At 36.7% G+C, this 27,230-nt stretch overlaps 4 protein-coding genes and 1 non-coding gene across 5 annotated transcripts; 3 read left to right on the forward strand and 2 right to left on the reverse strand.

The window, feature by feature from the left end:
* Positions 1-573: 573 nt before the first annotated feature.
* Positions 574-2,698, reverse strand: LOC106368625 (cytochrome P450 71B6-like). The gene is made up of 2 exons (XM_013808633.2): positions 1,628-2,698; positions 574-1,310 (listed from the first exon to the last, which is right to left on the reverse strand). Exons 1-2 carry the CDS (start codon positions 2,549-2,551, stop codon positions 705-707), a joined length of 1,530 nt encoding a protein of 509 aa, XP_013664087.2. The 5' UTR covers positions 2,552-2,698; the 3' UTR covers positions 574-704.
* A 5,407-nt stretch (positions 2,699-8,105) lies between these two features.
* Positions 8,106-11,005, forward strand: LOC106368626 (transmembrane 9 superfamily member 10). The gene is made up of 6 exons (XM_013808634.3): positions 8,106-8,262; positions 8,714-8,878; positions 8,959-9,068; positions 9,139-9,247; positions 9,335-9,447; positions 9,528-11,005. The coding sequence occupies exons 1-6, from the start codon at positions 8,152-8,154 to the stop codon at positions 10,834-10,836; spliced, it is 1,917 nt and encodes a 638-aa protein (XP_013664088.2). The 5' UTR covers positions 8,106-8,151; the 3' UTR covers positions 10,837-11,005.
* A 1,481-nt stretch (positions 11,006-12,486) lies between these two features.
* LOC106368627 (heptahelical transmembrane protein 3) lies at positions 12,487-16,604 on the forward strand. The gene is made up of 4 exons (XM_013808635.3): positions 12,487-12,904; positions 13,102-13,200; positions 13,307-13,349; positions 15,804-16,604. Exons 1-4 carry the CDS (start codon positions 12,681-12,683, stop codon positions 16,479-16,481), a joined length of 1,044 nt encoding a protein of 347 aa, XP_013664089.2. The 5' UTR covers positions 12,487-12,680; the 3' UTR covers positions 16,482-16,604.
* Positions 13,005-13,076, reverse strand: TRNAK-UUU. Its single transcript has one exon. It is a non-coding gene; the product is annotated as a tRNA-Lys (tRNA).
* A 1,059-nt stretch (positions 16,605-17,663) lies between the features above and the next one.
* LOC106365152 (probable myosin-binding protein 6) lies at positions 17,664-19,283 on the forward strand. The gene is made up of 3 exons (XM_013804601.3): positions 17,664-17,772; positions 17,948-18,906; positions 18,987-19,283. The coding sequence occupies exons 2-3, from the start codon at positions 17,950-17,952 to the stop codon at positions 19,008-19,010; spliced, it is 981 nt and encodes a 326-aa protein (XP_013660055.2). The 5' UTR covers positions 17,664-17,772; positions 17,948-17,949; the 3' UTR covers positions 19,011-19,283.
* The last annotated feature ends 7,947 nt before the right edge of the window (positions 19,284-27,230 follow it).

Below are 27,230 nucleotides of genomic sequence, written 5' to 3' on the forward strand. Positions count from 1 at the left end.
TTTGATTGTTACGAAAAAAAAAACAAGATAGACTTGAAAATAAAATACAAAATAATTAATTTATTGAATTGATATTTTGATGCCCACGTTTACAAAAGTATGTGTAGTAGGTAGCCCTCAACTTAAAATATCTTTAAACTGTGTGGCGGTCTCTTCTTTCATTTTTATTTAAAAACAGAAAAAAAAAGAAGACTTCTGGTTAACCAGAATTTGCTATGTAAAATAGTTTTTCTTTTTGCTTTACGGTTTCCAATTGAATTGGCTTTCTCTAGATTCCAAGTTAGTCTAGGGTTCTCCAACTATTTACTGAAATTTGCATGTTTTCTTTTCTCAGGTTTTTGCATGTTGAACCGATTGTTTTTCATGTGCTTTTATAGTCTGTTTAATCTTTGTGAGTAATTTTTTCGCTGTTCAGTGATAGACTGATAGGCCTCTTTACAGGTAAGACGGAGCTTCCTGTTTTCTTTAAAGCCGCAAATGGTGTTTGGATTGGACATAAACTCATCATTTGTACTTGCCTTATTGACCTTTTTCATCTAATGAAAACATGGCTCACAAAAAAAAATGTAGCACTCAACTTAACACCTTTGCCACTTTATTTAAACTTTATGTTGACAGTACAAGATTCGGAAAAAAACAAACAAACAAACTTGATTATCTATTATTCTTTGCAAAAGTAAACTGCGTTTGCGTTTCCCAGACTCTTAAGACATGCGGTTTATAACATTAACAGGAACAAGTTGAAGAGGATGCTTCCTGTGGCTAGTGAGACCAGGCGCTTCTTTAACACTCACTTCCTCCGTCACTTTCCAATCAAAATGATACAACAAATTCGCCAAAGTGAACTCCACCGTACTTAATCCCATATACATCGCCGGGCAACCTCTCCGTCCACTCCCAAACGGCAACAACTCATAGCTCGTCCCTTTAGTTTCCACATTGCTATCCACAAATCTCTCAGGGATAAACTCATCAGGCTCCTTCCACACATCAGGGCTACGACCAATGGCCCATGTGTTAACATGAATCCGCGTTCCGGGGTAAATGTCATAGCCCTTGACCTTGAATCTCGACATTGCCTCTCTTGGAATCAGAATCGGACTCGGTGCGTGTAACCTCCAAGTCTCCTTGATCACCATTTTCATGTACTCTAGACCTTCGAGATCCTCGTATGTCACTTTCCCTTTGTCTCCTACACGTTCACGTATCTCGGTCTGTACTTTCTTCATCACCCTTGGGTGTCTTGCAATCTCAGCCATTGTCCAATCCATTGTTATTGCAGATGTGTCTATGCCTGCTACAAATAAATCCTGTAATGAAAAGAAAAAAAATCTTCAACTATCCAAAATATCCGAAAAGTTTTAAAAACAACAAAAATCAGATGAAAACTATCAAAAATATATATAAAGTATCTGAAATTTTCCAATTAACAAAATATTCTGATATAAAACTATAAAAAATTCTCCAAATGCGTTCTAAAGTATCCAATTAACCAAAGTCAGGTAAAACTAAGTTAACACGTTTAGTTAATCTTTTTCTTTTTATAGTATTTTAGATTTTGGTTCGGAACTCAACAGTAACCACCAAATGTTTTGTGCTTTAGGAACTGAATATTACTGAAACTTACCATAAGAATGGCTCTGATGTGTTTATCAGTGATCCGTGTCGACCCGAGTTTGGTTTCTTGACTCTGTAGCTTGAGCAACACGTCAATAAGATCTTCACGTTCGTCTTCCGTCTTCTTCTTCTCTCGATGATCCACAATAGCTTTCTGGTAAAACGCGTCCAGCTCTCGAAAGCTCTTCCTCCTGCTAGCTTCAAGCCCCGAGATCCGATCAACGATCCACCCAAACACCGGGAAAATATCCTCCGCCGCGAACTTCCCGATCACCCTGTTCGCCTCCGTGAAGATCTCGAGAAACTTCTCGTTGTCTATCCCGCTCCCGACGAAACTCACCCCGAACGCCATCCGACAGGTGAAGCTGGCGACGTACTTCGCCAGCTTCCCCGTCAGATCCACCTGAGATCCTGACTTGGCCGAGCCGGAGAGCGAGCGGACGAGTCGGCTCAGCTCCTCCTCTCTTATGTTCCGGAACGAGTTGGCTCGTTTGACGGAGAAAAGCTCGAGGACGCAGAGCTTGCGGACGTCTTTGTAGTAGTCACCCCACTGGGTGAAGCCTAGGCCGAGCCCGTCGTAGAAGAAGCTCTTGGTGATGGACAGCCTGGGGCGCGTGCAGCAGTCCGAGTCGTGGGCTTTCAGGACTTCCTCCGCCGTCTCCGGCGAGTGGACGACCACCGTGCGGACGCTCCCGAGGTAGACGGTGATGACGGGGCCGTATTTGAGCGAGAGGTCTCTGAGGGTGCGGTGAGGGAGGTTCCCGAGCTGGTGGATGTTTCCTAGGATGGGGAGCTTCGGTGGGCATGGCGGAAGGTTCTTGGAGGAGGGGAGGAGATAGGTTTTGAAGAGGATAAGGAGTGGAGGAAGTAAGAGGAGAAGAAGCCATGGAAACATCTCAGTGGAGGTGGAGATGGGGAAGGAGAAAAGCGTCATTTGTTGTTATCTTCTTGTTCGTTTTGTTGAATGGTGTGTGAGCGTACAGAAGATGAAACTTTATAATACACGAATACACTATTGTATGGTTTAATTTAATTAAGTTTTTGTTTGTGAGAACATCCAACCACACAGATTCAGATTTGGGATGTGATTCATATGGCAGCTGAACCAGTTTTAATATATGATTTAACTTGGATGTGTGTAGTTCATATCAAGCACGGATCTTAAACAATTTTCAACTTTCAACTACTTTATTATTATTATCTCCATTTGCTATGTTTCCTCGTCAGTATTTCTCTCTCTTATAGATAGATATTAGAGCATGTTTATCCCTTGATCCTTAAGTGTGTTTCTTAGTGATTATTTAATATTTTAATTGTACTTAAGTGGAGTTAAGAACCATAGTTAAGAAACTTCCATTTGGAGCGGTCCAATGGGAGTTTCTTAATTAAGGGTTCTTAAGAAAAAAAGTTTTATTTTTTTTTAAATAAAATTTATTTGTTAATTCAAACATATTAAAAGATAACATTTAAAGCATAGATTTTTTTTTGAAAAAAACATAAAAATAAAGACTAGTACAATAATCGAGAATAATTTGGAAAAACATCAGAGCTCAGTAGTTGTCTCCCTCGCCTTCTTCACGCTTTCTTTTGATATGAACTCGTTTTTTTCTTCTATTTCTTTCGACTTCTTGATCACCATAATTAATGGCCAAATTCTCCATTGTTTGATCAAAATATTGATCAAAATAATTATCAAAACTTTCATCATCTACTCCCTCAAAAGTGTTATGAGAAGAAGAAGAAGCCATAGAATTTATATTCTTAATCGAGACTGTTTTAAAAAGGGTTTGTGTTTTGTAGAAAGGGTTTGTAGAAGGGGTACGGTTTGTGTTTTGCGTTTTGTAGAAAGGGTTTGTGGTGATCAAGGAGATTAGAAAAAGAGAGAAAGAGAGATACGAATTTTGATGACTTGATATGAGCAATGAGATGATTTATATAGAGCAAGAGAGATATGAGTTTTGATGACTTGATACAATGAGTTTGACAAACACCATCTCATGACACAAAAAACACAAACACTCTTTGTCTTCTTTATACAAAACCATCTCATGACAAAACGTACAACACATACAAAACCATATCGTGACAAAACCATCTCAGGCCCGCATATACACCACCATCTCATGACCTCTCTTGCAAATCCAACAACAACTCCTGTGACCTCTCTAGCTAATCCGACATCAACTCTCGTGACTTCTCTTGAGTAACGACACCATCTCGTGACCTCTCTTGCTCGCATAACCGAGACCAAGTCTTGTGACTTCTTTGTCTCGTAACTGCACAGAAACAAATATAACATTTCACTTAACATTTCACATATAACTTTTTAATAAAACAGAAAGCTCACATAGTAAACTTAAAACATACATTAAACAGAGCAGCTAACAGAAACAGCAAACACAAACAGCTAACAACTTTTTAATAAAACAGAAAGATCACATAACTTTTTAATAAAACAGAACAGCTAACAAAACAGATCACATAATATAACATAAACTTGAAACATACATGAACATGAAATTAAACATAGAGAGGATTGACTGTCGACCTCAACCCTGTTAAAATTATCAACACAAGAAGACTAAAACATCACTTAAAAGACTCACACTTCCCTCTCGAGATGAACATAAAGAACATGACTACAAAAGAGTTAGTTTGTTACCATTATGTCTGGTAGAGACGAAGCCAATACAGAAAGATGTTTTTTGGCGTCCTGTTGAATTGAAAACGATCATTAAAACAAAGTATACACATATCTAACCAGTAAACACATAAAGAGTAAAAGCTAAAGGATCGTTGTTCCAAGTCAGAATGCAAAACTAACAAAAAAAATTTCTTTTCTTCTTTCCTTGGAAACTAGATGATGAAACGAGAGAGATTGATTCAGTATTAATGCAAAATCAGTAGATTACGTCAAGAGCAAAAACAGAACCGAACTGCTTTGGTTTTGCTTGCGAAGAAGAGAAACTGAAACATCACTTATCTGTGGGTTTCCATGCTTCCTCTGTCACGGAGAAGAGGAGAAGACGAGAGCGAAGACGGAGGATCGGTGGTGGAGGATCGTTGGTGGTAAAGGATCGGTTTCGATCCTTTCTCAGTCGTGACGGAGAACACGAAGGGAAAACAGAGATGAAGAAGAAAAAAAAATGATTTTGGTGAAAAGAAAATAGAACAAAAAAATATACTTTGCCTAAAATGATGACACGTAGGTTGAAAAACTCTCTAATAGTCGGTCACAAAAGTCACCCATTAAAGATCGATAATGTATTTTTTCCTTTATTTTGATTTAATTAAATGTCATTAAAATACTAAGAAACCCATTAAGGATTGCCGATAATCATGGTCTTAGATTACTATTGAACAAAAGTCTTGGTTGTTATAAAAGTCAACATTGTAAGGCTTACCATTGTTTTGAAAATCAGTCAGTCCGGTCCAACCGTAAGTATTAGTAAATCAAGACCGAATGGAAATAAACCTTGGATGTAAATTAAACTGCCAAAACCGATCAGAAACCGAGAAAACTGATAACTCGAATCAATTAAAAAACAGTTTCAACCTTGGATGTAAATTAAAGCTGGATACTAGTTAAATATTCATCTATCTGTATACAGGATGATATGTTAGTGGTGTCCATTCAATAGGGATCAATAAGCTAAAGCAAGACTTGGTGGCTGAATTCAAAATGAGGGATACCGAAATGCAACTAGGGATGTTGAGATAGATATCATCAGGGAAAAGGAAAATGTTCTTAAACTATCACATGAAAACTACACTGAGCAAGTACTTAGAACGTTCAGCATGAGCGAAGCAAACCAATAAGTACACCTTTGGGTTCTTAATTTTGACTTATGAGCTTAAGATAGGAAGAACAGAGAATAAAGATGAGTTTGATGAGTGGAGTTTCTTATGCAAGTGAAATAGGAGCACTCATGTATGTTATGATAGGTTCATAGAACACGCGGTGGGTGTAGTTCCAAGAAAGTTGCATTGAGAAGTAGTGAAATGGATACTAAAGTATCTAAAGAGAACTTCGTGATTAAGTCTATCGTTCACGAGAACTCATAGTTTAAGGTGGAAGGTGTCACAGACACTTTTTACGCTACTAATCTTGTCATAAGACAATCAGTAACATGATATGTTTTTCAGGTTGGAAGAAACACTGCCAGTTGTAGATTGGTACTTCAACACATAGTAGTGCTATCTACTACTGAATTGAAATACTTGGTTCTTGCGAAAGATTTCACTGACGATTCATGGTTGAAAGGTACGATTAGTGATTTGGGTATAATGCATGACGATGTAAAGGTGTTCCCACACTCATAGAGTGCAATACACTTAGCAAAGAATAGGTGGTTCTATGAGCGAACTAAACATATCAATACAAATTTATATTTTTGGAATGTTTATTTTAATTACATTTAAATAAAATTATATAAAGTATATAAATTATAGATGCAACATAATTTCTATTAAATAAACTTGTAAATAAAAATAGTTCAGTGTTTTGAAAATATATATCAAAATATAATACTCCCTCTGTTTTTAATTATAAGTAGTTTTACTTAAAAGCACAAATATTTAGAAAGTTGTTATCTAAAAAAATATATCATTTAATCAATTAATTCAACCAATTATAAAAAGCTTAATATTATTTTATTGGTCACACAATATCCAATAAATGAAAAAGGTGCATTGAAATATGTAAACTACTTATATTGTGAAACAAATTATTTTTGCTAAAACTACCTACATTTAAAAACAGAGGGAGTAGTATTTACAATAACATGTGAAGAATATATAGTTAGTTTGTCATCAGACACTCACTCATAGTTGGCCCTAACATCAATAATTAGAAGCTAGATTATCCATCCTAAATAATTTATATGTATATATAATATTTATATATTTATATGTCATATTAACAATAATCCTCTTTCGCATAATGGTGAGATCATGGAAAATTGTTTAGAGAACGAGTTTAATTATTTGTAGTTAACAGAAATTAGTTTTCACAATTACTTATTATAGAATTACGTTTACTTTAATGCATATATGTATCGAGTGCGTGTATACAATTTCACATGTTTTTGGTAAATGCATTTATTTTTGTGTGAAAGTAGCTGCTAGCTGGTGCGTTGGTTTCATGGATCGCTCGAATAGTTAGCGGGTCATCCTCATTTACCAAATTAAATTAATTTTCTGACTGATAACACAATATATTTTTTGTTTTTCTTATTTCAAAATACCTTTTCATAATTATTCGTATTTTCTACACTAACTCATTCCTACTTTGCTACGTTAGCAAGTTACACCTAACCTACTAAATATAAAATAATTAAATCCCTTTTCTTCGTATTAGAAGCCTTTTGGTCCTTTGAGTAAAAAGATTGTTAGCAATTTTAGACTAGAAAATCTAAGGCTAAACTTTTAGAAAATACAATTATTTATTAGTTATGCAGATTAACAAACAATATTTACATAAACTTTTTCAAAACCTTATATAATGCAAATAAAATCGTTACACATAATCTTTATAAAACGGTTTACTGTAATAAAATATAACTATTAAACACAAATCTTCGTTACAAAGTTATTAATATAATAATTAAGATTGGGAAAATATTCAGACCGAAGAACCAAATCCGACTCGAAAAAATAGTAATGAATCCGAACCGAAACTGATTAAATATCCGAGATTTTAAATTTTAATGTTCAAAAATTAAAACAGAATCCGATCTGAACCAAAACATTTTGGATACCCAAAAATATCCAAATCACAATATTAATTATTTTAAATTTAATGTATATAAAATATTTAAAGTACATGAAAATATCTAAATGTTATCAAAAATATTAACAAACAAATATTTGAAATAACTATTTCTCCATCCATATATCCAAATCAAACAATTTTTCATGTTAATTGATGTCTTTAGTCTTATATTATTTAAGTTTTTATGTTTTATATTATTTTAATTTTTAAATTTTGAAGATTTTAAGATATATTTGAATTTTTAAAATATTTCACATACTTTAAATAGATATTCAAATCCGCAAAGATCCAATCAAATCCAAATCAAAATTTAGTATATTCGAATAAGGCTCAAATCTCTAGTCTTAAAAGTCTGAAATCTGTATAGATGTATATCAAACCCAAATGAATATCCGAATAGGCAGAAATATGGAAACTAATATATAAAGTTTTGTTTAACTTCTTATTTTGAATGCAATATTAAAATATTTTAGTGTAATGTATGATTTTATTTAAAAAAAATGAAAAGACAAAAAGATGAAAATAATCTTTCTATTAAAAATTTACCTTAAAAAGGGTTGACTTTGTAATTTTGTTAACACCGATGCAAAAAGAATCACCGACAGCTCCAAACGAATAAAAATCAACCGTTGATTGGATCAAAAAGAGATCCAACGGTCATAAGTCATCCAATTGCCATGAAGCCTTTCTTCATATAAAGAAAATTCACTCCACTTCCGCATTTTCACGAAGAAGAAGAAGAAGAGATCAAAAGCTCACCAATGGCGATTCTCAAACGACCGATCGCAATTCGGATTCTGATCTTCTTCCTTTTCAGTGTCAACGTCCATGGCTTTTACCTTCCCGGCGTCGCTCCTCAGGATTTTCAAATGGTCAGTTACACACAAAAAATAAAAAAGTCGCAGCCTCGTAATGTGGTTTCGTTTTCTCTCGCTATAAGATCATCAGCGTTGTGATCCGCATAGAGATTTGTTTAATCGATTACGTTGATTCGTTTCTGATTTAGATCCGATGCAGCTAGCTCCTTGTTTGACGAAGAAAAATCTATCTAAAGTTTTTGATCTATTACTCACGTTTTGGGGGAGATTCTGAATCTCAATTTGTCACTAATTGTTTCGTTTATAGATTATTATTGCTTCGTTAGTGTATATGGTGTAGCCATTGTTTGTTTAAACCCGAACCAAACCCGAATGGAATATAGAAAAATTAAATGGATCTTCTGGTATAGAGAGAACCTCGAATATCCCGAAAAAACAAACCGAACCGAACCCGAACATGAATCTAATTTGAATCAGACTTGAATTTGTGATTATGGATATGCAGGGAGATGCATTGATGGTGAAAGTTAATAAGCTGACGTCTACAAAGACTCAGCTTCCATACTCCTACTACTCTCTTCCTTACTGTCGTCCAGAGAAAATCGTTGACAGTGCAGAGAATCTGGGAGAAGTTCTACGTGGTGATCGAATTGAGAACTCTCCCTTTGTGGTATCTTTCTTTTCTTTCTTCACTTATTGGTTATTTCTCTATGTGGGCCTTGATGAGATCTTTCTCTGTCTGTGTTGCAGTTCAAAATGAGGGAATCTCAGATGTGTGCTGCGGTTTGTCGTGTGAAGCTCGATAAGAAAAGCGCCAAGGCCTTAAAGGAGAAGATTGTTGATGAATATCGTGTTAACATGTAAAGGCATTTTCATCCATCTCCTCTGGTTGAATGTGGCTTAAGAGGCGATTTTGGTTTTGTTATGCAGGATTTTGGACAACCTTCCGCTAGTTGTTCCGGTGCAAAGGCCGGACCAGGATAATGTTGTGGTTTATCAGCATGGTTTCCATGTTGGTCTCAAGGGAATCTTTGTTGGCGTAAGAGCTTTTATCATCTGTATTTATGTTGTATAAAGGCAGGAGGAGTTCTGGTTCTTACCTTTTGTACTCTCTGGTTTCTTGTAGAAAAAAGAGGAGAAGTATTTTATCCACAACCACTTGACCTTCACTGTTAGGTTTCACAGAGACATAGAGACCGATTCTTCAAGAATCGTCGGGTTTGAGGTCAAGCCGTTCAGGTAGCGTTTTATGATTCTGTTCTGTTTTTTTTTAGCAGTGTGTAGACTAAAGTCTTATATGTTTTTGTCTCAAAATGCAGTATAAAGCATGAATATGAAGGCGAGTGGAATGAAAAGACTCGGTTAACGACATGTGATCCACATACAAAGCGTGCAGTCACCAACTCCGAGTCTCCTCAAGAGGTCGAAGAAGGGAGCGAGATTATCTTCACATATGATGTTGACTTCCAGGAAAGCGAGGTGAAATGGGCTTCTAGGTGGGACACTTACCTTCTCATGGCTGATGATCAGATCCATTGGTTCTCAATCGTTAACTCTATGATGATTGTTCTTTTCCTCTCTGGTATGGTCGCTATGATCATGCTACGAACGCTCTACCGAGATATCTCCAACTACAATCAGTTAGAGACTCACGAAGAGGTCTTAGAAGAGACTGGCTGGAAACTGGTCCACGGAGATGTTTTCAGACCCCCGGAGAACCCGGAGTTGCTATGCGTCTATGCAGGAACTGGAGTTCAGTGTTTCGGAATGATTCTCGTCACCATGATCTTCGCGTGCCTCGGCTTCTTGTCTCCTTCGAACCGTGGTGGTCTCATGACGGCTATGCTTCTGCTTTGGGTTTTCATGGGACTCTTGGCCGGATACGCTTCTTCTCGTCTCTACAAAACGTTGAGAGGAACAGAGTGGAAGAAAATCGCTCTGAGAACCGCTTTCATGTTCCCCGCGACCGTCTTTGTCGCGTTCTTCGTCCTTAACGCCATTATCTGGGGACAGAAGTCATCAGGCGCGGTCCCGTTTGGTACAATGTTTGCTCTTGTCGTCCTCTGGTTCGGAATCTCTGTGCCACTGGTCTTCATCGGTAGCTACATCGGTTTCCGAAAACCGGCGCTAGAAGATCCAGTGAAAACCAACAAGATACCGAGACAGGTCCCGATACAGGCCTGGTACATGAACCCAATCTTCTCCATCTTGATCGGAGGCATTCTTCCGTTTGGCGCAGTCTTCATCGAGCTCTTCTTCATACTCACCTCGATATGGCTTCACCAGTTCTACTACATATTCGGGTTCCTCTTCATCGTATTCATCATTTTGATCATCACCTGCGCAGAGATCACGGTCGTCCTCTGCTATTTCCAGCTATGCAGTGAAGACTATCAGTGGTGGTGGAGATCTTACTTAACATCAGGCTCTTCTGCGGTTTACCTCTTTCTCTACGCAGCGTTTTACTTCTACACCAAGCTCGAGATCACGAAGCTCGTCTCTGCAATCCTCTACTTCGGGTATATGCTCGTCGTCTCGTATGTTTTCTTTGTCTTCACTGGAGCAATTGGGTTCTACGCTTGCTTTTGGTTCACCAGGCTTATCTACTCTTCTGTTAAGATCGATTGATCTTTTTCATCACATTCTGAGAAAGCTGTCTTGAGAACCTTCTTTCATTTTTTGTTCTGCACAATCTCGTTATAGTTTTTTTTTTCTTTTACTTTGAAAGATATTGGTGGTAATTTTGGGACATGTACACAGAAGCTTTGTTTTATGGTAAACATATAATTGTCTCGTAGTAACGTTGACTTGATGCACAAGGAAGCTACTGATTTTGCTTAATATCAATCTGTTAAATGTCAAACAAGATGCAAGTTAATATTGCAATCCAGTTAAAAAAGATACAGATTTTGTTAAGAGATAAAACGCAATTAACGAGTTCTATGAGATTTTAATCAAACCACTTGAGTAAAGAAGCTTCCACAATTGTTCATATTTTTACTGCGTATGAGATTTAATCTGGTTAGCAATTAATTATCCTACAATTTTTACCTTTCTTTTGTTAGACAAAACTAAAGATTGTTGAAAGCATACTATTATTTATAAATGGTATGTTGTAACAAAAACTAGAATAAATTTAGACTGTTTAAATCTAGTGGATATAACTACGAATCCGATGGACTAGCTAACATTTTCTTAAGAGATTGATGCTGTCGGAGTGTATAAAATAATTTTGGGAATGTGAGCTTGATTCATATCTCCTTGGAGCAAGAATGGCCGGATAGAATTTTTAAGAACCAAAAAAGTTATTTTCATATATATATTTTAGACATAATCATACGAAGGTGTTCTTCGGAGAATTTTTCATCTAACCAAAATTTGGTGGTCAAATGAACATCTGACCAAAAGAAAAGACAAAGTGAACTCAAGCATTCGAGATTCCAAAAGAAACAAAAATTAGCACTTGTAAACCATAGTGATTGGTTGGGTTTTAACAAGTGATTTTTAGTTTTTTTCTATACAGCCATAAACATTATCAATTATGCTTAATGTAGTTTTTAAAGTTAAAGCAAACAAATTAAAGAAAATATTGTATGAGCTTTTTTGTAAAGCAAAAAAAAATACTGCTGTATGAATTTTTTTTTCATTTAATTTCTACAGTTACATAAGAAAATACTACTGAATAAATTTCTACTACAAAATTTCTCATTTAATTTTTTCTATTCTTTATTTTCTCTTTTTTTCCCTTGTTAGAGCATTTTCAATATATACTTCTATATTTTCTTCTAAAATATAGATCTTTATTATAGAGGTGCAATTGCTTTAAAGTATGCATAGAATTTTTCTATTTTTTTAAAAAAATATGGAAAATGTAATTTTTTATCTCTATATTTAAAGGTGAAAATAATATATCTCTATATTTTCATCTATAAATAGAAAAACTTTATTATAGAGGCAAATACTAGATCAAATTCATTTCTGTAATAAAATTTCTGTAATAAAATTTCTTTATTTTAGAGGTAGATGAAAATAGAGATGAAATATCTACCAATAAACCTGCTTTAACAATATCCTAATACAAAAATGTGCCAACAAAATGTGGGAGTAACATCAAATGAAATTTCCACGGAACCATTTTAGATTAATTTCCTTGAGTTACGCATCACACTTCGTGCATTTCTCAGCATCCTCACATGGTCCTTTGATTCAAAAGCTGGTTCATCGTGGCCGTAGAGTACCAAAATAATCACGTGTATCCAGCCTCACACGCATCAAAACTCCCCATCCAATTATAGCCCAACACGTAAGCAATTCCTTCAAACGAGGCAATCGCAGTCACCTTTGAAAGACCTTTCGTCTCCATATAAATAGGCTGGCGACGACTCTGGAGGACCATCGAAATATCAGAGATTAAAGATTTCTGAGAGAGAGCGACGGACGTAGATTCGCCGTCGCAGCTAGATTCGCTTAACATGAAGAGACGAAGAGCGGCGAGGAAATCATCGGCGATGGTGGCGGTTAGCGATTCAAAAGGATTAGATTCGAGAATGGGAAGGAGGTTGATGAGGTTCGAGGAGTTGCCTGGCTATTTGCAGGATAACGAGTTTATACACGACCATTATCGATGCCAATGGTCTCTCAGAGACACCTTCCTTAGTGCCTTCTCTTGGCATAACGAGACTCTCAACATCTGGACGTACGTATATAAAACATAACAATCATTTTGTATCTTTCTTTTGAAATTTGAATTGATTTGTGTTGATTTTCTTTTTATCAAATGAAAAAAATTTATTAAAAGCCGTCTGTGGGGATCGAACCCACGGCCACGGGATTAAAAGTCACGCGCTCTACCACTGAGCTAAGACAGCTGTTTGTATTGTGGTATTTTAACAGGCACTTGATTGGGTTTGTAATATTCATGTGGATGATGGTGGTAAGCTCTGTAGAGACGACGGAGCTTAGTATCGCCGGACTCTTCAACGGCATATCCGGGTAAGAACCCTCGAGGTTAAATTCGTCATTTTCAATTTCATTTGGTTGTTTGTTAATTTTAAACAAAACTGGCTTTTTTGGGGGTTGTGTGGGACCCGGACGATAGAGCGTGGATTCGCCTCTCCAGCAATCAGACTCTGCTTCGTCATGTAAGCTTTTTGTTTCTTTGTTATTTTTTTAAATTTCGCGGCTTATCTTATCTTCTGTGTGATCTATTATAATTAAGACATATGTTTGGCCTTTTCTAATAGTAGAGTGTAGTGGTAAAGTTAATTGCCCCCACCATGTGTTCTTTTCGATATGTTTCTTTGGATCTTTCTTCTCTTGTGTTTTGAGCCCATCAATCTTTTTTCGAAAATCCCCTAGCTTTTGAGTAAAGGGAAAAGAAAATGACGGAAAAAAAGTTGTTTCCCGTTGATATCTAAAATTGTTCGTGAAATCACATGGCTCTATTGATAAACCATTAATATGAATAATATATAGTGAACAAAAATAAATGACGTGAATAAATTACTTTGAAGAATATATAAATATTCCTTATCAAGTTTTTAGAGTAGTTGATGACCACTGGATTAAATCTTACAATGAATCCAACTAAATTTTTCTTCTTTAAGATCTAGTTTGAAATCTTGATTCTCTTAAAAGAATTAGTTACAAACCTGATGAAAATGTCCCAAATAACTTGATCTACCTCTGCTAGGGAGTAAAAGAGATGGTTGTTTTAAAACATATTTTTTATAAAATATATAAACCTTATTTAAAATAAAATAAAAATAAATTATTTAATAATAAAACAAATTAAAAGAAATTATTGTTGTTCTTTTAAATTTTGATAGAAGTAAAGTATTTTATATTTCTGCTAGAGGATTGAATTTGAAGGAATAGAAAGGCAGCCATGTTTTAAAACTAAAAAATCACAAATGGTGGATTTTTTTAAACATTAAATGGTGGAAATTTTGACAAACATAAAGTATCCCCTAGGGCTGGGAAAATAAACCGAACCCAAAAATTCGAATCGAATCCGATCCGATAAAAATGAATCCGAACCGATCCGAACCCGACGTAAATACCGAATGGATCTTGTTTTGTGATATTTTGGGTTATGGGTATTATCCAAACCGAACCCGAATCTAAATGGATATCCGATAGAATCCGAAACATTCAAAACCTCGAAAAGATCTTGTACCAAACATGATCTCAATTCCTAATAAGTATCCAAAATACACTAAAAAATATTGAACATCTAAAATACTTATCTATTACATGAATGTTGGTGGTTATATTACATGAAGGTTGATGGTTAAAGATGGCCGTTGATTCTTGAAGTATTTAGATTTTGATTTTATTTTCGTTAAACAATATTTCTCATTTCATGAAAACTTGATTTTCGTTTTATGCTTTTATTTATTTAGTTTTTTTTTTATCAGTAAATATGTTTACTTTTCGTTTAACTTTGAATGATCACGGTTAATGTTCTTTATTTTTGAATCAATTTTACTTAAGTTTTAGTTACAAAATAGGTACAAATCAGGTATTTTAAAACTGAAGAACCGATTTTACTCATGTTTTGGTTATAAAATAGGTAAAAATCAGGTACTTTTAAACCGAAAAACCGATTGAGACCCGAACCCGAAAGTATATTGGGTTGTACCGGTTCTTTGAAGATTTACTAACCCCGACCCGAACTCGATAGAACCTGAACCGGTCCCGAACCAAACTTTCATATAATCCGAATGGGGCTGAATTTGATAAACCCAAAAAACTGAAATCCGATTGGATAAAACCGAAACCCGATTGGAATCCCGAATACCCAGGCCTAGTATCTCCTCATTTCTCTCCTTAATTTACCACCAATTAAAACTAAAAAGTAATATTTTTCTAAAAAGTATTTACCAATTAGCATACTAATTAGCACTTTTTTTAAAAGGCTCTCAACTATTACAATTTTTTTAAAACTTTAAGGCTTCAATTTAAGATAAAATGTTCAAAATAATTTTTTTCAAAAAATAATTGATTTATTTTTTGTCCAAAAATAATTGATTTAATTATAATTGGACCGTTATATAATATATATATATCAGGTTTTGTATATACTTTAATACTAACCCGCGATTCCAGTAGATGAACATGCATGCTGTATAGTGTATACGTTAACGGGTATAATAAGAATAGGCATGCTGATGCTATATTTGCCCTCCGGTTCACCGGTTGTACTGGGTAATAATATTTTAATTTAAGAAAAGAAAAAGAATGAAACTATGTATCATGGTGGGAACCAAGCGCTCGTAGCTTGGTGGTAAAGGAGGTACAGCTGTACTGCCCGCCACCCGGGTTCGAGTCTTGGCCACAACGGGATTTAACATCCTTTCCGTTGGGGCGCTGGACCCCTTTCGGGGGATAGTTGGGATTTCGGGGGATAGTTGGGAATGTGGCTGCGCAGATACCAGAGTTATCAAAAAAAAAAAAAAATGTATCATGGTGAGAATTATTTCAACAAAAAAATTTGAAAGATACACGAGCAAAATTAATGTACTTAAGCTGTACTTTTTTCTTTTGAATCCCTTTTTAATCACATAACTAAATTTTTAAAGATTCTTTCGCAGGATTCCAACGTGACAGAACACATCCCACTTCTTACGTCTCAAGAAGTAAACCACCAAAACTACCACGAAGCTGTTCCGAAATGGCCATGGCTCGTGTACTTAGCCGGAGCAATGGGTTGCTTAATCTGCAGCTCCGTTTCACACCTCCTCGCTTGCCACTCAAAACGTTACAACCTCTTCTTCTGGCGTTTAGACTACGCAGGAATCTCACTCATGATCGTCTCCTCCTTCTTCGCGCCTATCTACTACGCATTCTCCTGCCACCCTAACTTCCGTTTCCTCTACCTCTCCTCAATCTCGATCCTCGGTCTCCTCGCCATCATCACTCTCCTCGCTCCAGCTCTCTCAGCGCCGCGCTTCAGACCGTTCAGGGCATATCTTTTCCTTGCAATGGGATTCTGTAGTGTTGTACCAGCTTCACATGTGCTTTTCCTTTACTGGGGCCACCCTAACGTGTTATTCGCTCTTGCTTGCGAGCTTGCGACTGGTCTGTCTTATGCCGTGGGAGCAGTGTTTTATGTTAGCCGTGTGCCTGAGAGATGGAAGCCTGGAGCGTTTGACATTGCCGGGCACAGCCATCAGATATTCCATGTGTTTGTAGTTTTGGGAGCTCTTGTTCATTGTGTTGCCACTCTTGTCATTGTGGATTTTCGACGAGCGTCTCCCTGTGGGGTTTAGTAAGAAGATGTCACGTGTCATCTTCCAATTCAATGTATGATTTAAAGTTAGCTGATTATGGATTGTGATATTTGAAATTGAAACATCCGCAATTGTGTTTGCAGTAGATAAATGCTTCCGATATATGAGCAGATTGTGTAACATAGGGATCTTATCATTGGATTCCTCTGTAGACCAAACATCTTCTTCAACAATAACTATACAACTTAGAGCATATGAAGAGCTTTATTACAATAATCTCCGTGTTAAAGTTGGTATTTATTTTTTAGTTTTATAACATCGCTCTACTTGTTCTTGTGGATCAAGATATACGAGAATTTTGTTGATCTTTCAAGAATGCTCTTCTGTCATTTTTAATTAGTGGACCAGCTAGAAGTCTTCTGCTCTAACTTGAATGTTAGGTTTGTTGGGTTTGGGTCGTGAGAATAACTTACTCCAACTGGTTTGTCTCTCACTGTGCTCTGCTTCCTTTGTTCTATTGTGAAGCTTTTACTTTGTTGCGGATGACAGTTGGGTCTTCGTTGGCCTATTTGTTGTTTTTGAATTACTTGGCATGAAGAGAGTTTGTTGTGGCCCAAACTGCTCTCTTTGAGTTCCGTTTGTTGTATATCATCAATACGCACAACATAAACCTGTCTTACCTTTAACAACAAGAAAGGTAGTGGTAAGGTAGGCCATACAGGAGCTAATACCTAGTCCTGTAATGAGCCGTTGAAAACTTTAAATTCTCTTTTGTTCTTTAATGTCAACAAACTTTTATATATTAAAGGGAAAGAAAATACTAAATTTCAGCAGAACTTTAAGATTCAAAAATCAGCTTCATCATTCCAAGCTTCTTTCTTTTTATATTCCTGAGACTTCATCATTATTTTAGAGGAATATTTGACTGATTATTACGAGACGAACTCTTTTGTTTGTATAGTTTAATGAGTTTAGTTTTCTTTCTCAAAAAAAAAAAAACTTTAGAAAAAGAAATTTAGTTGATGATAATTTTCAATAAATGTTTCTTTCTGCTGACCCAAGTTCATAAACTTTCTGCCTTTAATGATATGGACACGGCATCATAATTGTTTTTTTTTTGGGTCAAGCATGGCTAAATGTGAATGAATAAAACTTTCCTTTATTTTGGTCTTGATTACTTTATTAGGTATAATTTTGTCTAATTTAGCATTTCAGTTTCCTTTTGTACATAAACATTTCGTGTTTTTGTAATACTTCTGAACCATCAATTTTTCTTCTGTGAACTTCTGCTCGTCCACAAAACTAGTGTTCTTCTGTAAATCTATCACAGGTACAATAAGATTCTTTCTTTATTCCATTGCTTAGATTCTTGTTCCAGGACATGATTGCTCAGGAACTGTAATTTTTGTTGTAATCAATTGGTATCATGAAGTTAGTTTACAGACCATGAGTAGTATTGAACTGTTCAAACAAAAAAGATTATAGTATTGTTTGCAACTGAACAGATATGGTAGGAAGAAGCTACAGCTTAAACATGCGTGGAGTTGAGTCCCAGGATCTTAGGATAGCTCTTTATGAAATGAAGGAAGATGTTCAGAGACTCCAAGAAGAGTTAGACGCCGAGAGAGAAGCCACTGCCACGTCAGCGAGCGAAGCCATGTCAATGATTCTAAGGCTCCAAGGAGAAAAAGCTGCTTTGGTTATGGAAGCTAGCCAGTACAGGAGAATGGTGGAGGAGAGAATGTCTCACGCTGAGCTGTCCCTGGAGCTTTTGGAGGATCTGAATTACCAGAAAGAAGACGAAATCAAGAATCTCGAAAGCAGGTTATATGCCTACAAATGCAAGCTTTTGAGCTTGGGATGTAAGGGAACCGATGATGATCGTTCTTTTAGTGATATGAGATGGTGTGATAGATCACAAACACCATCTCCAGAACCGGTTGATACAGATGTTTTGGTTCCTGTGGAGAAGGAAGTTATTGAGCAGAGCTTGGATTCTTCAAGAAAACATCAGGAGAAGAATTTAGATTTGTGTTGGGATCAGATCAAGAAGCTAGATGAGCAATTAAAAGAGCTTACAGATTCTATAAAAATGGAGACGTTCTCTGTGTCAGAAACTAAGAATGGAGAAATAAGTGAAGCTTTTGCTGCCAGCTCGTCAAACATTCAAGATATGGTTCCAAAGGTGTGCAAGAAATCATCTAAACGGAAGAGGAAAAGAAGCGTAAAGAGAGATCATGTACAAGGTGGTTTTTCTGAAAATGATGCAGAGTATCAAGCAGAGTTGCAGCGGTTGAGAGAGAGAGTAGAGCAGCTTGAGCGGGCTAGATGCACCGCAGAGCCTCAAACTAGTGAAGTAAAGCAAGAAGAAGAGTTAAGTGTTGTCCAAGCTGAAATGAAGGATTCAAGAACAACTGTGGAGTTACTTCCTTGTTATGACTCAGCTATTGTCTCTGTCCAAGAGGTATGGTTACACCAACTTCTGTAAACAAATCCAAATAGTACTTATATTGATAACAAATTTTGGCATGTCTATTGAAACAGGCAATGCTTTACTTCTGGCTGTGAGACATGCCTGGACTTGGCGGCATTAGAGCGAGTAAGAATACACTAACTGAGATTTCTACAAATAGGAAGATCATCTTTGATTTAATTTAAGAAGTATACAAGCCTATAAGTGTGTCATTAAGGTGTGATTGAGATTGTATTTGTGTTATTTTGTTTGCTGGTAGCAAGATTCACCTTTTTGTGTAGTTGAGCCTTTGGGAAGCAAATATGGTTCTGTTTGCTAGATATTTCATATCAGAGAATTTAGAGAAGAATGAAAGTGAAAGTTACTAACCTGAGGAGTTTTGTGGGTGCTTTGTCATATATGCACCAAAGAAAGTCTGAAATCTCACAATCACCAATGTTATATCCCTTCGTTTCGTAATATTGTTTTGGTTTAGCGTACAAACACTACAAGAAAACATCGGGATACTGAGGGAAAAAATCGTCGGTATGTCGTCGGAATAACGCTATTCCGACGACATACCGACGAAAAAAGTCCTCGGAAATATCTCCTCGGAAATTCATACTTCCTCGGAATTCCGTCGGAAATTTCCGACGGAATTCCGAGGAAACAAAATTCCGAGGAAACTCCGAGAAACATATGTTCGTCGGATGGTTCCTCGGAATAAACCGATGGAATTCCGATGGTCAAATCCTCGGAAGTTTCGACAAAACATTCCTCGAAATGTTTATCGGAAAATTCCGAGGAACATATGTTCCTCGGAAAATTCCGAGGAATATATTTTCCCTCGGAATTTTCCGAGGGAATGGAGTTCCTCGGAAAATTCCGAGGGACAGAACTCCCTCGGAATTTTCCGAGGATTCCATTCCCTCGGAAATTTCCGAGGGAATTATGTTCCTCGGAAAGTTCCTCGGAATTTTCCGAGGAACTCCATTCCCTCGGAATTCCGAAAAAATTTATTTTTTTAAAAAAAATTTAAATTTTTTAAATTTAAATTTAAAATTTAAAATTAAAATTAAAATTGAATAAAACATTAAATAAAACATAGTAGATAATATTCAAAGTTAAATAAAACATTCAGAGTTTTTGGTAAAAAAAAAAAAAAACTACGGGTCTTGGATGTTCGGGAACACCTCGTTCGGGTACATCCTCTTCATCATCTCCATCATCTGCTCGTTGAGCCTCTTCTGGGTCTCATAGCCCGCCTGTTGAGCTGCCATCTGGGTCTCCAACGCAGATATCCGATCATCCTTGTCCTTCAGCTGAGCCGTAAGAACTTCCGGATCAACATATGGCGGTGGTGCAGAAGAAGGAGCAGCCGACCGGGAGCGACGACCCAAACCGACCATACGTCCCTTCTTCTTTGGAACCGACTGAAATATAAAAAACCAAATTTAGATAATATAAATTGATGATAAAATAAAAATCAAGAAATAAATAAATTGAACTTTTAAAAAAAAAACTTACCGATTCAACGATTTCGTTGATTCGAACCCGGGACAAGTTGGTCGAAGCCGTCGAATCGTCATCATCGGTTTGAAGCTGAGACACTTCGTCGTACACCTGAGTTTGGACCAGGTCGACCACGTCCCTCACAAGACCATCATCAATCTGACCGGTCTTCTTGTTGGTATACGCCCTTTTCATTAGGGCGAGATCATCAACCGGCTCGCCCTCATTTTCTTCCGCCTTGAAAAAAAAATAAATTAAACAAACATTAGAAATTTGAAAAAATGCATAAAAAATAAAATTCTGAAACTTAAATAATTAAAGAAAAAGCGGTTGAACTTACCATGCGATCCGCGAGAGTGGCAATAGATTGGACACCCAAGTTATGCTTGTAGATGCCCTTCCCTTTACGGTCGCTCCTGCGGTTGTTGGAGTTGGTGGAAGAAGTTTCTTTCGTCTCTTCCTTATCCCAATGCTCACACAACTCCTTCCATACCGTGTCGTTCATCGACTTTGGGACCTTTTAATTTAAAAAAAAAAAGTTTAATAATTTAAAAAATAGTTTAAAAAATTAAAAATTGTTAATAAATTAAAAACTACCTTGTTTGCTTCCCACTTCTTCTTCCACTCGTACATCTGCTTCCCATAGTTGTCCATAACTTTATGGACAAAATGGTTATAGATAGAGAGCGTATCATCGGAATTCCAGTTGAATTCTTGCTGAAATAGTTTAAAAATAGTTTTTAAGCACAAAAATATAAATAGTTTAATAATTACAAAAAAAGTTTTAATAAATAAAAAATAGTTTAATAAATATAGAAAATAGTTTAATAATTACAAAAAAAAAAGTTTTAATAAATAAAAAATAGTTTTAATAAATAAAAAATAGTTTTAATAAATAAAAAATAGTTTAATAAATATAGAAAATAGTTTAATAATTACAAAAAAAAAGTTTTAATAAAAAATAGTTTTAATTAAAAATAGTTTTTAAAATATTTAAAATGTTTAATAAATATAGAAAATAGTTTAATAATCACAAAAAATAGTTTTAATAAATAAAAAATATAAGTAAAAATTTGAATACTTACCGCAAACTGACGAAACCACAGATGCTGCTTCTCGACGGGGAAGTGAGTGAAAGTCGGATGTCCCTTGTCGAGGGCAGAGTACATCATACGGTTGATCCATGCGCTGATCCCGTTCCCGGATCGGTTGAACCTAATAAAAAGAACAAATTATTAATAATCAATCAAATTTTAAGGATAAAAAATAAAAGTTTAAATTACCATGTTTGACCATGTCCATGTGGATACTCAGTGAGATAGGGAAGATGGTCACGACCGGGCTGTCGAACCAACTCCGCAACGCTCATCACTCCCAGAGGACCGGGTGCAGCAGCGGGACCAGGAGCGGGTGCAGCAGCGGGAGCGGGAGCAGCAGGAGCGAGTAATGGAGAGGGAGATGTATGGTATGAGCTGTGGGGCGAAACGGAATCCTGAACATGGCTGGAAGAACCCCGAGACTGGCTCCCCATACCACCCCGGCTACGACGCTGGCGAGGCCGGATCTGATCATCATTAGACCTGTAAATTAAAAAAAAAACATATTTAAAAATTATAGTTTTTAATCACAAAAATATAAATAGTTTAATAATTAATAAAAAAAGTTTTAATAAATAAAAAATAGTTTAAAAATTTTAAAAATAGTTTAAATAAATCCCAAAAACATAATAATAACGAAAAATAGTTTTAAAAATGTTTAAAATGTTAAATAATTACAAAAATAGTTTTCATAATATTAAAAATGTTTAATAAATATAGAAATTTATATTTTACATATAAAATACATAAAACGTTTTATAACCACAAAAAAATGTTTTTAAATATTATATAAATGATTTTTAATCTTAAAAAAAGTTTTATAGATTTTAAAAATGTTTAATAAATATATAAATGAATTTAAAATGCAAAAAATAGATTTTATATACAAAAAACGTTTTCAATATATATATATAATTTCAAATTCGATTTTTATAACCACAAAATTAATAAAAACTAAAAAAAAAATTCAAATCAAGTGAAATACATAATCAAACTCGATTTTACACAAATCTACCATTCACCCTAACAAAATCTATAAATCTCATTCCAAAATCATCAAATCTACTTAAAAACCATACAAATCTAACCTAAAAGAGTGGGATAGGGTTCTTACATGATTATGGGGGAGGATTAGGGGAGATTCGCCGGAAAAACGCGAGAGAGAACGGTGGAGTCGCCGGAAATCGCGAGAGGAGAGGCTGTGCGGCGCGGAGAGAAAGAGAGAAATGGGGAAGAAGATCGGGCTCGCCCTAATATTATGAGGGGTCCGACGGAAACTATCCGTCGGAATTTCCTCGGAAATATTTTATATTTCCGTCGGAATTTCCTCGGAATTCTTTGATTCAATTTTCCCGAAATATTTGGCGGCTAGGTTACCCGGTTAAATGAAAATATTCCGACGAACAAGGATTCCTCGGAATACCCTCGGTAATCTCCGAGGAATTTCTGAGGAACCAGGGTTTGGGGTTTTAAAACATCGATTATTTTCGCCGTATTTCATTTCTTATACAATTATAATGCATACCATTGAGGATTCTTTGTATAGATGATCATAAACCATGAAATAACACAATTTCAAAAATAATTGTAAGTATTCCCTTTACCGTTTATTAAAGTGTATAAGTGTTTCTCTTATGTTGTGTGGTTTTCGTTCATGTAATCGTAAAAGTGTTTGTTATTGGATAAAACACCAAAGTTCATAGTTCCAAACATCATAATCTGGTTATGACACTTAATGAAGGTTATATACGTGTTATTCAATCCGTAAAACGTTGTTTTCAATTTAAAACCCCAAGTTCCTCGGAATTTCCTCGGAATATACCGAGGAGATTCCGAGGAGATCCTTATGTTCGTCGGCATTTCCTCGGAATATACCGAGGAGATTCCGAGGAAAAAGAATCTATAATCAAATCCCCAATTCCTCGGAATTTCCTCGGAATTTTCCGAGGAAATGCCGACGAACATAAAGAGTTCCTCGGAATTCCCTCGGAAAATTCCGAGGAAATTCCGAGGAACTTTGGGTTTTCAATCGAGAAGATCTATTCCGAGGAAATTCCGAGGAAAACCTATTTGTCCTCGGAATTTCCTCGGAATTTTCCTTTAAAAAAAAAAAAAAAAAGGTCGACGCTAGTCTGTTTCCGAGTCGTCATCACCAGATGAATCTGAATCTGGATCTTGGTGAAACTCTCCAATCACTGGTTCATCCTCTACGTGAACGGCGGCTTCTTCTCCGAAGTCGGTTAAATCGACTACAAGGCCAACTCCACCTAAATCTTCTGCTGCACTTAAGTTGCCGGATGTGCTTGGTTGTAGTGGGTCTTCCAGCTCAGAACTTCCCTGAACTCGGCCTCTCGGGTTGAGTCTTGTAACAGTAACCCATGGATCATCTCTGTTCCTTACCCGGGGGTACTTGATATAACAAACCTGATCGGCCTGAGAAGCAAGAATGAAAGGATCATAATATTGCAGCTTCCGTCTTGAATTTACTGATGTAACACCAAATGCATCTGTTCTCACACCTCGATCTGGAGTGTTGTCGTGCCAGTCACAATAGAAAACAGTACAGCGCAATCCAACCATGCCCAAATACTTGATTTCCAAAATCTCATTTATGTGTCCGTAGTATACATCATCTCCTGATGCAGAACAAACACCAGCATCGTAAGTCGTACTCGAACGTCTCCTCTTCTGAGTTGTGAATGCATATCCTCGAGTACAAAATCTCGGATATGACTTCACAACAAAGTTTGGTCCAACGACCATCTCGCGTATCCAATCGTCAAATGTTTCACCTCTGGCCAAACCATCACTCACATAAGTAAACATCCATCCACCAAATTCTCTCTGCTTCATTTCTTCTAGTTCGTCATCTGTGGCGTATCTATATTCTAACCGCTTTTCTGCCATGAAAATCCTTTCATATTGAAGAACATCTTCGCAGTTGGTGAGTAAATATGTTTGCAAATGACTGCGCTCCTGATCAGTAAGTCGACGGTCCTTTGGTTTTCCGCTAAGTCGTCCAACGTCTGTGAAAATGTCTGGAACCTTCCAATGATATGTTGCCCGTTCGCCTCTATCATCATGCCGAGCAGGTCTTCTGTTTTTGGTCTGAACTTCTGCTGGAAAGTAGTACTCGGCAAAGTTTGAAGTTTCTTCATTGATCATCTGTGCGACTATAGACCCTTCCACCCTACTTAAATTTTTCACCATCTTCTTCAAATGGAACATATACCGCTCATACAGATACATCCATCTATACTGCACAGGACCACCAAGTTCCAATTCTCTTACCAGGTGAATAACAAGATGCTCCATAACATCAAAAAATGAGGGAGGAAATATCTTCTCAAGGTTGCACTGAATCACAGCTATGTTAGTCTTCAAATTTTCAATACCTTCAAGAGTCACTGATCTTGTGCATAAATCGCGGAAGAAACCACTTATCCCTGCAATTGCTTCATGAACATTTCGTGGTAATAGTTCCTTGAAGGCAAACGGAAGGAGGCGCTGCATCATTACATGGCAATCATGGCTTTTCAAGCCAGTAAACTTTCCTTCCTTTCTGTCGATACAGTTACGCAAATTAGATGCGTAACCGTCTGGAAATTCCACATCGTTTGAAATCCAATCAAAGAACGCATCCTTTCCCGCTGCATCAAGTCGGTATATGGGAAAAGGAGCCCTACCACTCTCATCAACATGAAGTTCTGAACGATCACATATATCGACTAAATCGAGTCTTGACTTCAAATTATCCTTTGTTTTACCTTGAACATTAAGGATCGTGTTCATGAGATTGTCAAAAAAGTTCTTCTCGATATGCATGACATCTAAATTATGCCTTAGTAGATGATCCTCCCAGTATGGCAGATCCCAAAAAATACTTTTTTTGTGCCAGTTATGTAGGTTTCCAACACCATCTACCGGAAAATGCTCATGTCCACCGACGTCTGGCGTCCTTTCTGCACCAAAATCTCTAAGTTGTGTCTTCAAATCTTTCCCACGAATTTCCGGAGGTGGACTGTCAAACACCCTCTTGTTCTTCGTAAACAAATTCCTACTTCTACGATATGGATGATCTGGTGGTAGAAATCTCCTGTGACAGTCAAACCAACACGTTTTCCTTCCGTGTTTTAGTTGGAAAGCATCAGTGTTATCTTGACAATATGGACATGATAGCCTTCCATGCGTTGTCCATCCAGATAACATACCATATGCTGGAAAATCACTTATTGTCCACATTAGTACTGCCCGCATTTGAAAGTTTTCTTTACACGAAACATCGTATGTTTCAGCACCTTGAGCCCATAGTTGTTGCAACTCATATATTAGTGGCTGAAGAAACACATCAAGTGATCTCTTAGGATGCTCTGGTCCGGGAACGAGAATCGAGAGAAACAAAAACTCTCGTCGCAAGCACAAGTTTGGGGGTAGGTTGTATGGTGTAAGAATGACTGGCCATAGAGAATACTGTCTTCCACTCTTGCCAAACGGGCTGAAACCATCAGTACATAATCCAAGGTAGACATTTCTTCTCTCATACGCAAAGTCGGGATAGCTTGATTGGAAATGCTTCCACGCTTTTGCATCTGAAGGATGTCTGATCTCACCATCTGTTGAGTGCTCCGCATGCCATCTCATTGGTTGCGCTGTGCGTTCAGACAGATACAGCCTCTGCAACCTTTCCGTCAAAGGCAAATACCACATCCTTTTATATGGTACTGGAACTCTTCCACTCGTATCTTTATAACGAGGCTTCCCACAAAATTTGCATGAAACCCGCTGTTCATCCGCCCTCCAATAAATCATGCAGTTGTCTCTGCATACATCTATTACCTGATACGATAAACCAAGACCAGCTACGAGTTTCTGAACCTCGTAGTATGAGCCAGGAGCTACATTATCTTCGGGTAGAATACCTTTTACATAATCAGCAATCGCATCCACACAGTCTTCAGCCAAATTATAATCCGTCTTAATGCCCATCAATCTTGTAGCAGATGATAAAGCTGAATGACCATCTCTGCAACCTTCGTACAATGGTTGCTTTCCAGCATCCAACATATCATAAAATCTCCTAGCTTCGGCATTGGGTAAATCTTCCCCTCTAAAATGATCATTTACCATCTGCTCAGTACCTACACCGTAATCTACATCCGTTCTAATTGGATCTTCTAATCTAACCGCTGGCTGAGGTTCGCTAGTACTACCATGTTCATAATCAGTTTCTCCATGATGATACCAAATTTTGTAACTTCGTGTAAACCCACTCAAATATAGATGAGTCCAAACATCCCATTGTTTAATAACTTTTTTATTTTTACAATTAGAGCAAGGACATCTTAACATACTGTTTTTGCTTCCGGTTGTCGGTGAACTAACCCCATGAATTCGGTTATACCTTGTTGGTATTCTTCCGTAAGCAATCTCGTGTTCGGATCCAAATGAGGTCGATCGATCCAAGAACGAAAATAATTTGAAGAAGACATGTTTTTTATGAATCAAATTCGTGTGTAAAGAAAGTGAGAGGGAGGATGAAGATATGGAGTGAATGAAGAGGAAGAGGGGTGCTTGTATTTATAGTTGAAATCCTGCCGACAGTCCGAGGAAATTCCGACGGAATTCCGATGCAAACGGCTAGTTCGTCGGAATTTCCTCGGAATTTTTAAAATCCCCCAACGGCTCTCCAACGGCTCTCTAACGTCTATAATATTTCCTCGGAATTCA

This window comes from Brassica napus, chromosome A9 (genome assembly GCF_020379485.1).
Source record: "Brassica napus cultivar Da-Ae chromosome A9, Da-Ae, whole genome shotgun sequence".
NCBI lineage: Eukaryota > Viridiplantae > Streptophyta > Magnoliopsida > Brassicales > Brassicaceae > Brassica > Brassica napus.

Coding starts and splice junctions, on each gene's coding strand:
- LOC106365152 (XM_013804601.3), top strand. CDS start 17,950: ATGGTAGGAAGAAGCTACAGCTTAAACATGCGTGGAGTTGAGTCCCAG. Junction 18,907..18,986: donor CTATTGTCTCTGTCCAAGAG/GTATGGTTACAC, acceptor CTATTGAAACAG/GCAATGCTTTACTTCTGGCT.
- LOC106368627 (XM_013808635.3), top strand. CDS start 12,681: ATGAAGAGACGAAGAGCGGCGAGGAAATCATCGGCGATGGTGGCGGTT. Junction 13,201..13,306: donor CTCTTCAACGGCATATCCGG/GTAAGAACCCTC, acceptor CCCGGACGATAG/AGCGTGGATTCGCCTCTCCA. Junction 13,350..15,803: donor ATCAGACTCTGCTTCGTCAT/GTAAGCTTTTTG, acceptor ATTCTTTCGCAG/GATTCCAACGTGACAGAACA.
- LOC106368626 (XM_013808634.3), top strand. CDS start 8,152: ATGGCGATTCTCAAACGACCGATCGCAATTCGGATTCTGATCTTCTTC. Junction 8,263..8,713: donor CTCCTCAGGATTTTCAAATG/GTCAGTTACACA, acceptor ATGGATATGCAG/GGAGATGCATTGATGGTGAA. Junction 8,879..8,958: donor TTGAGAACTCTCCCTTTGTG/GTATCTTTCTTT, acceptor TCTGTGTTGCAG/TTCAAAATGAGGGAATCTCA.
- LOC106368625 (XM_013808633.2), bottom strand. CDS start 2,551: ATGACGCTTTTCTCCTTCCCCATCTCCACCTCCACTGAGATGTTTCCA. Junction 1,311..1,627: donor ACATCAGAGCCATTCTTATG/GTAAGTTTCAGT, acceptor TTTTCATTACAG/GATTTATTTGTAGCAGGCAT.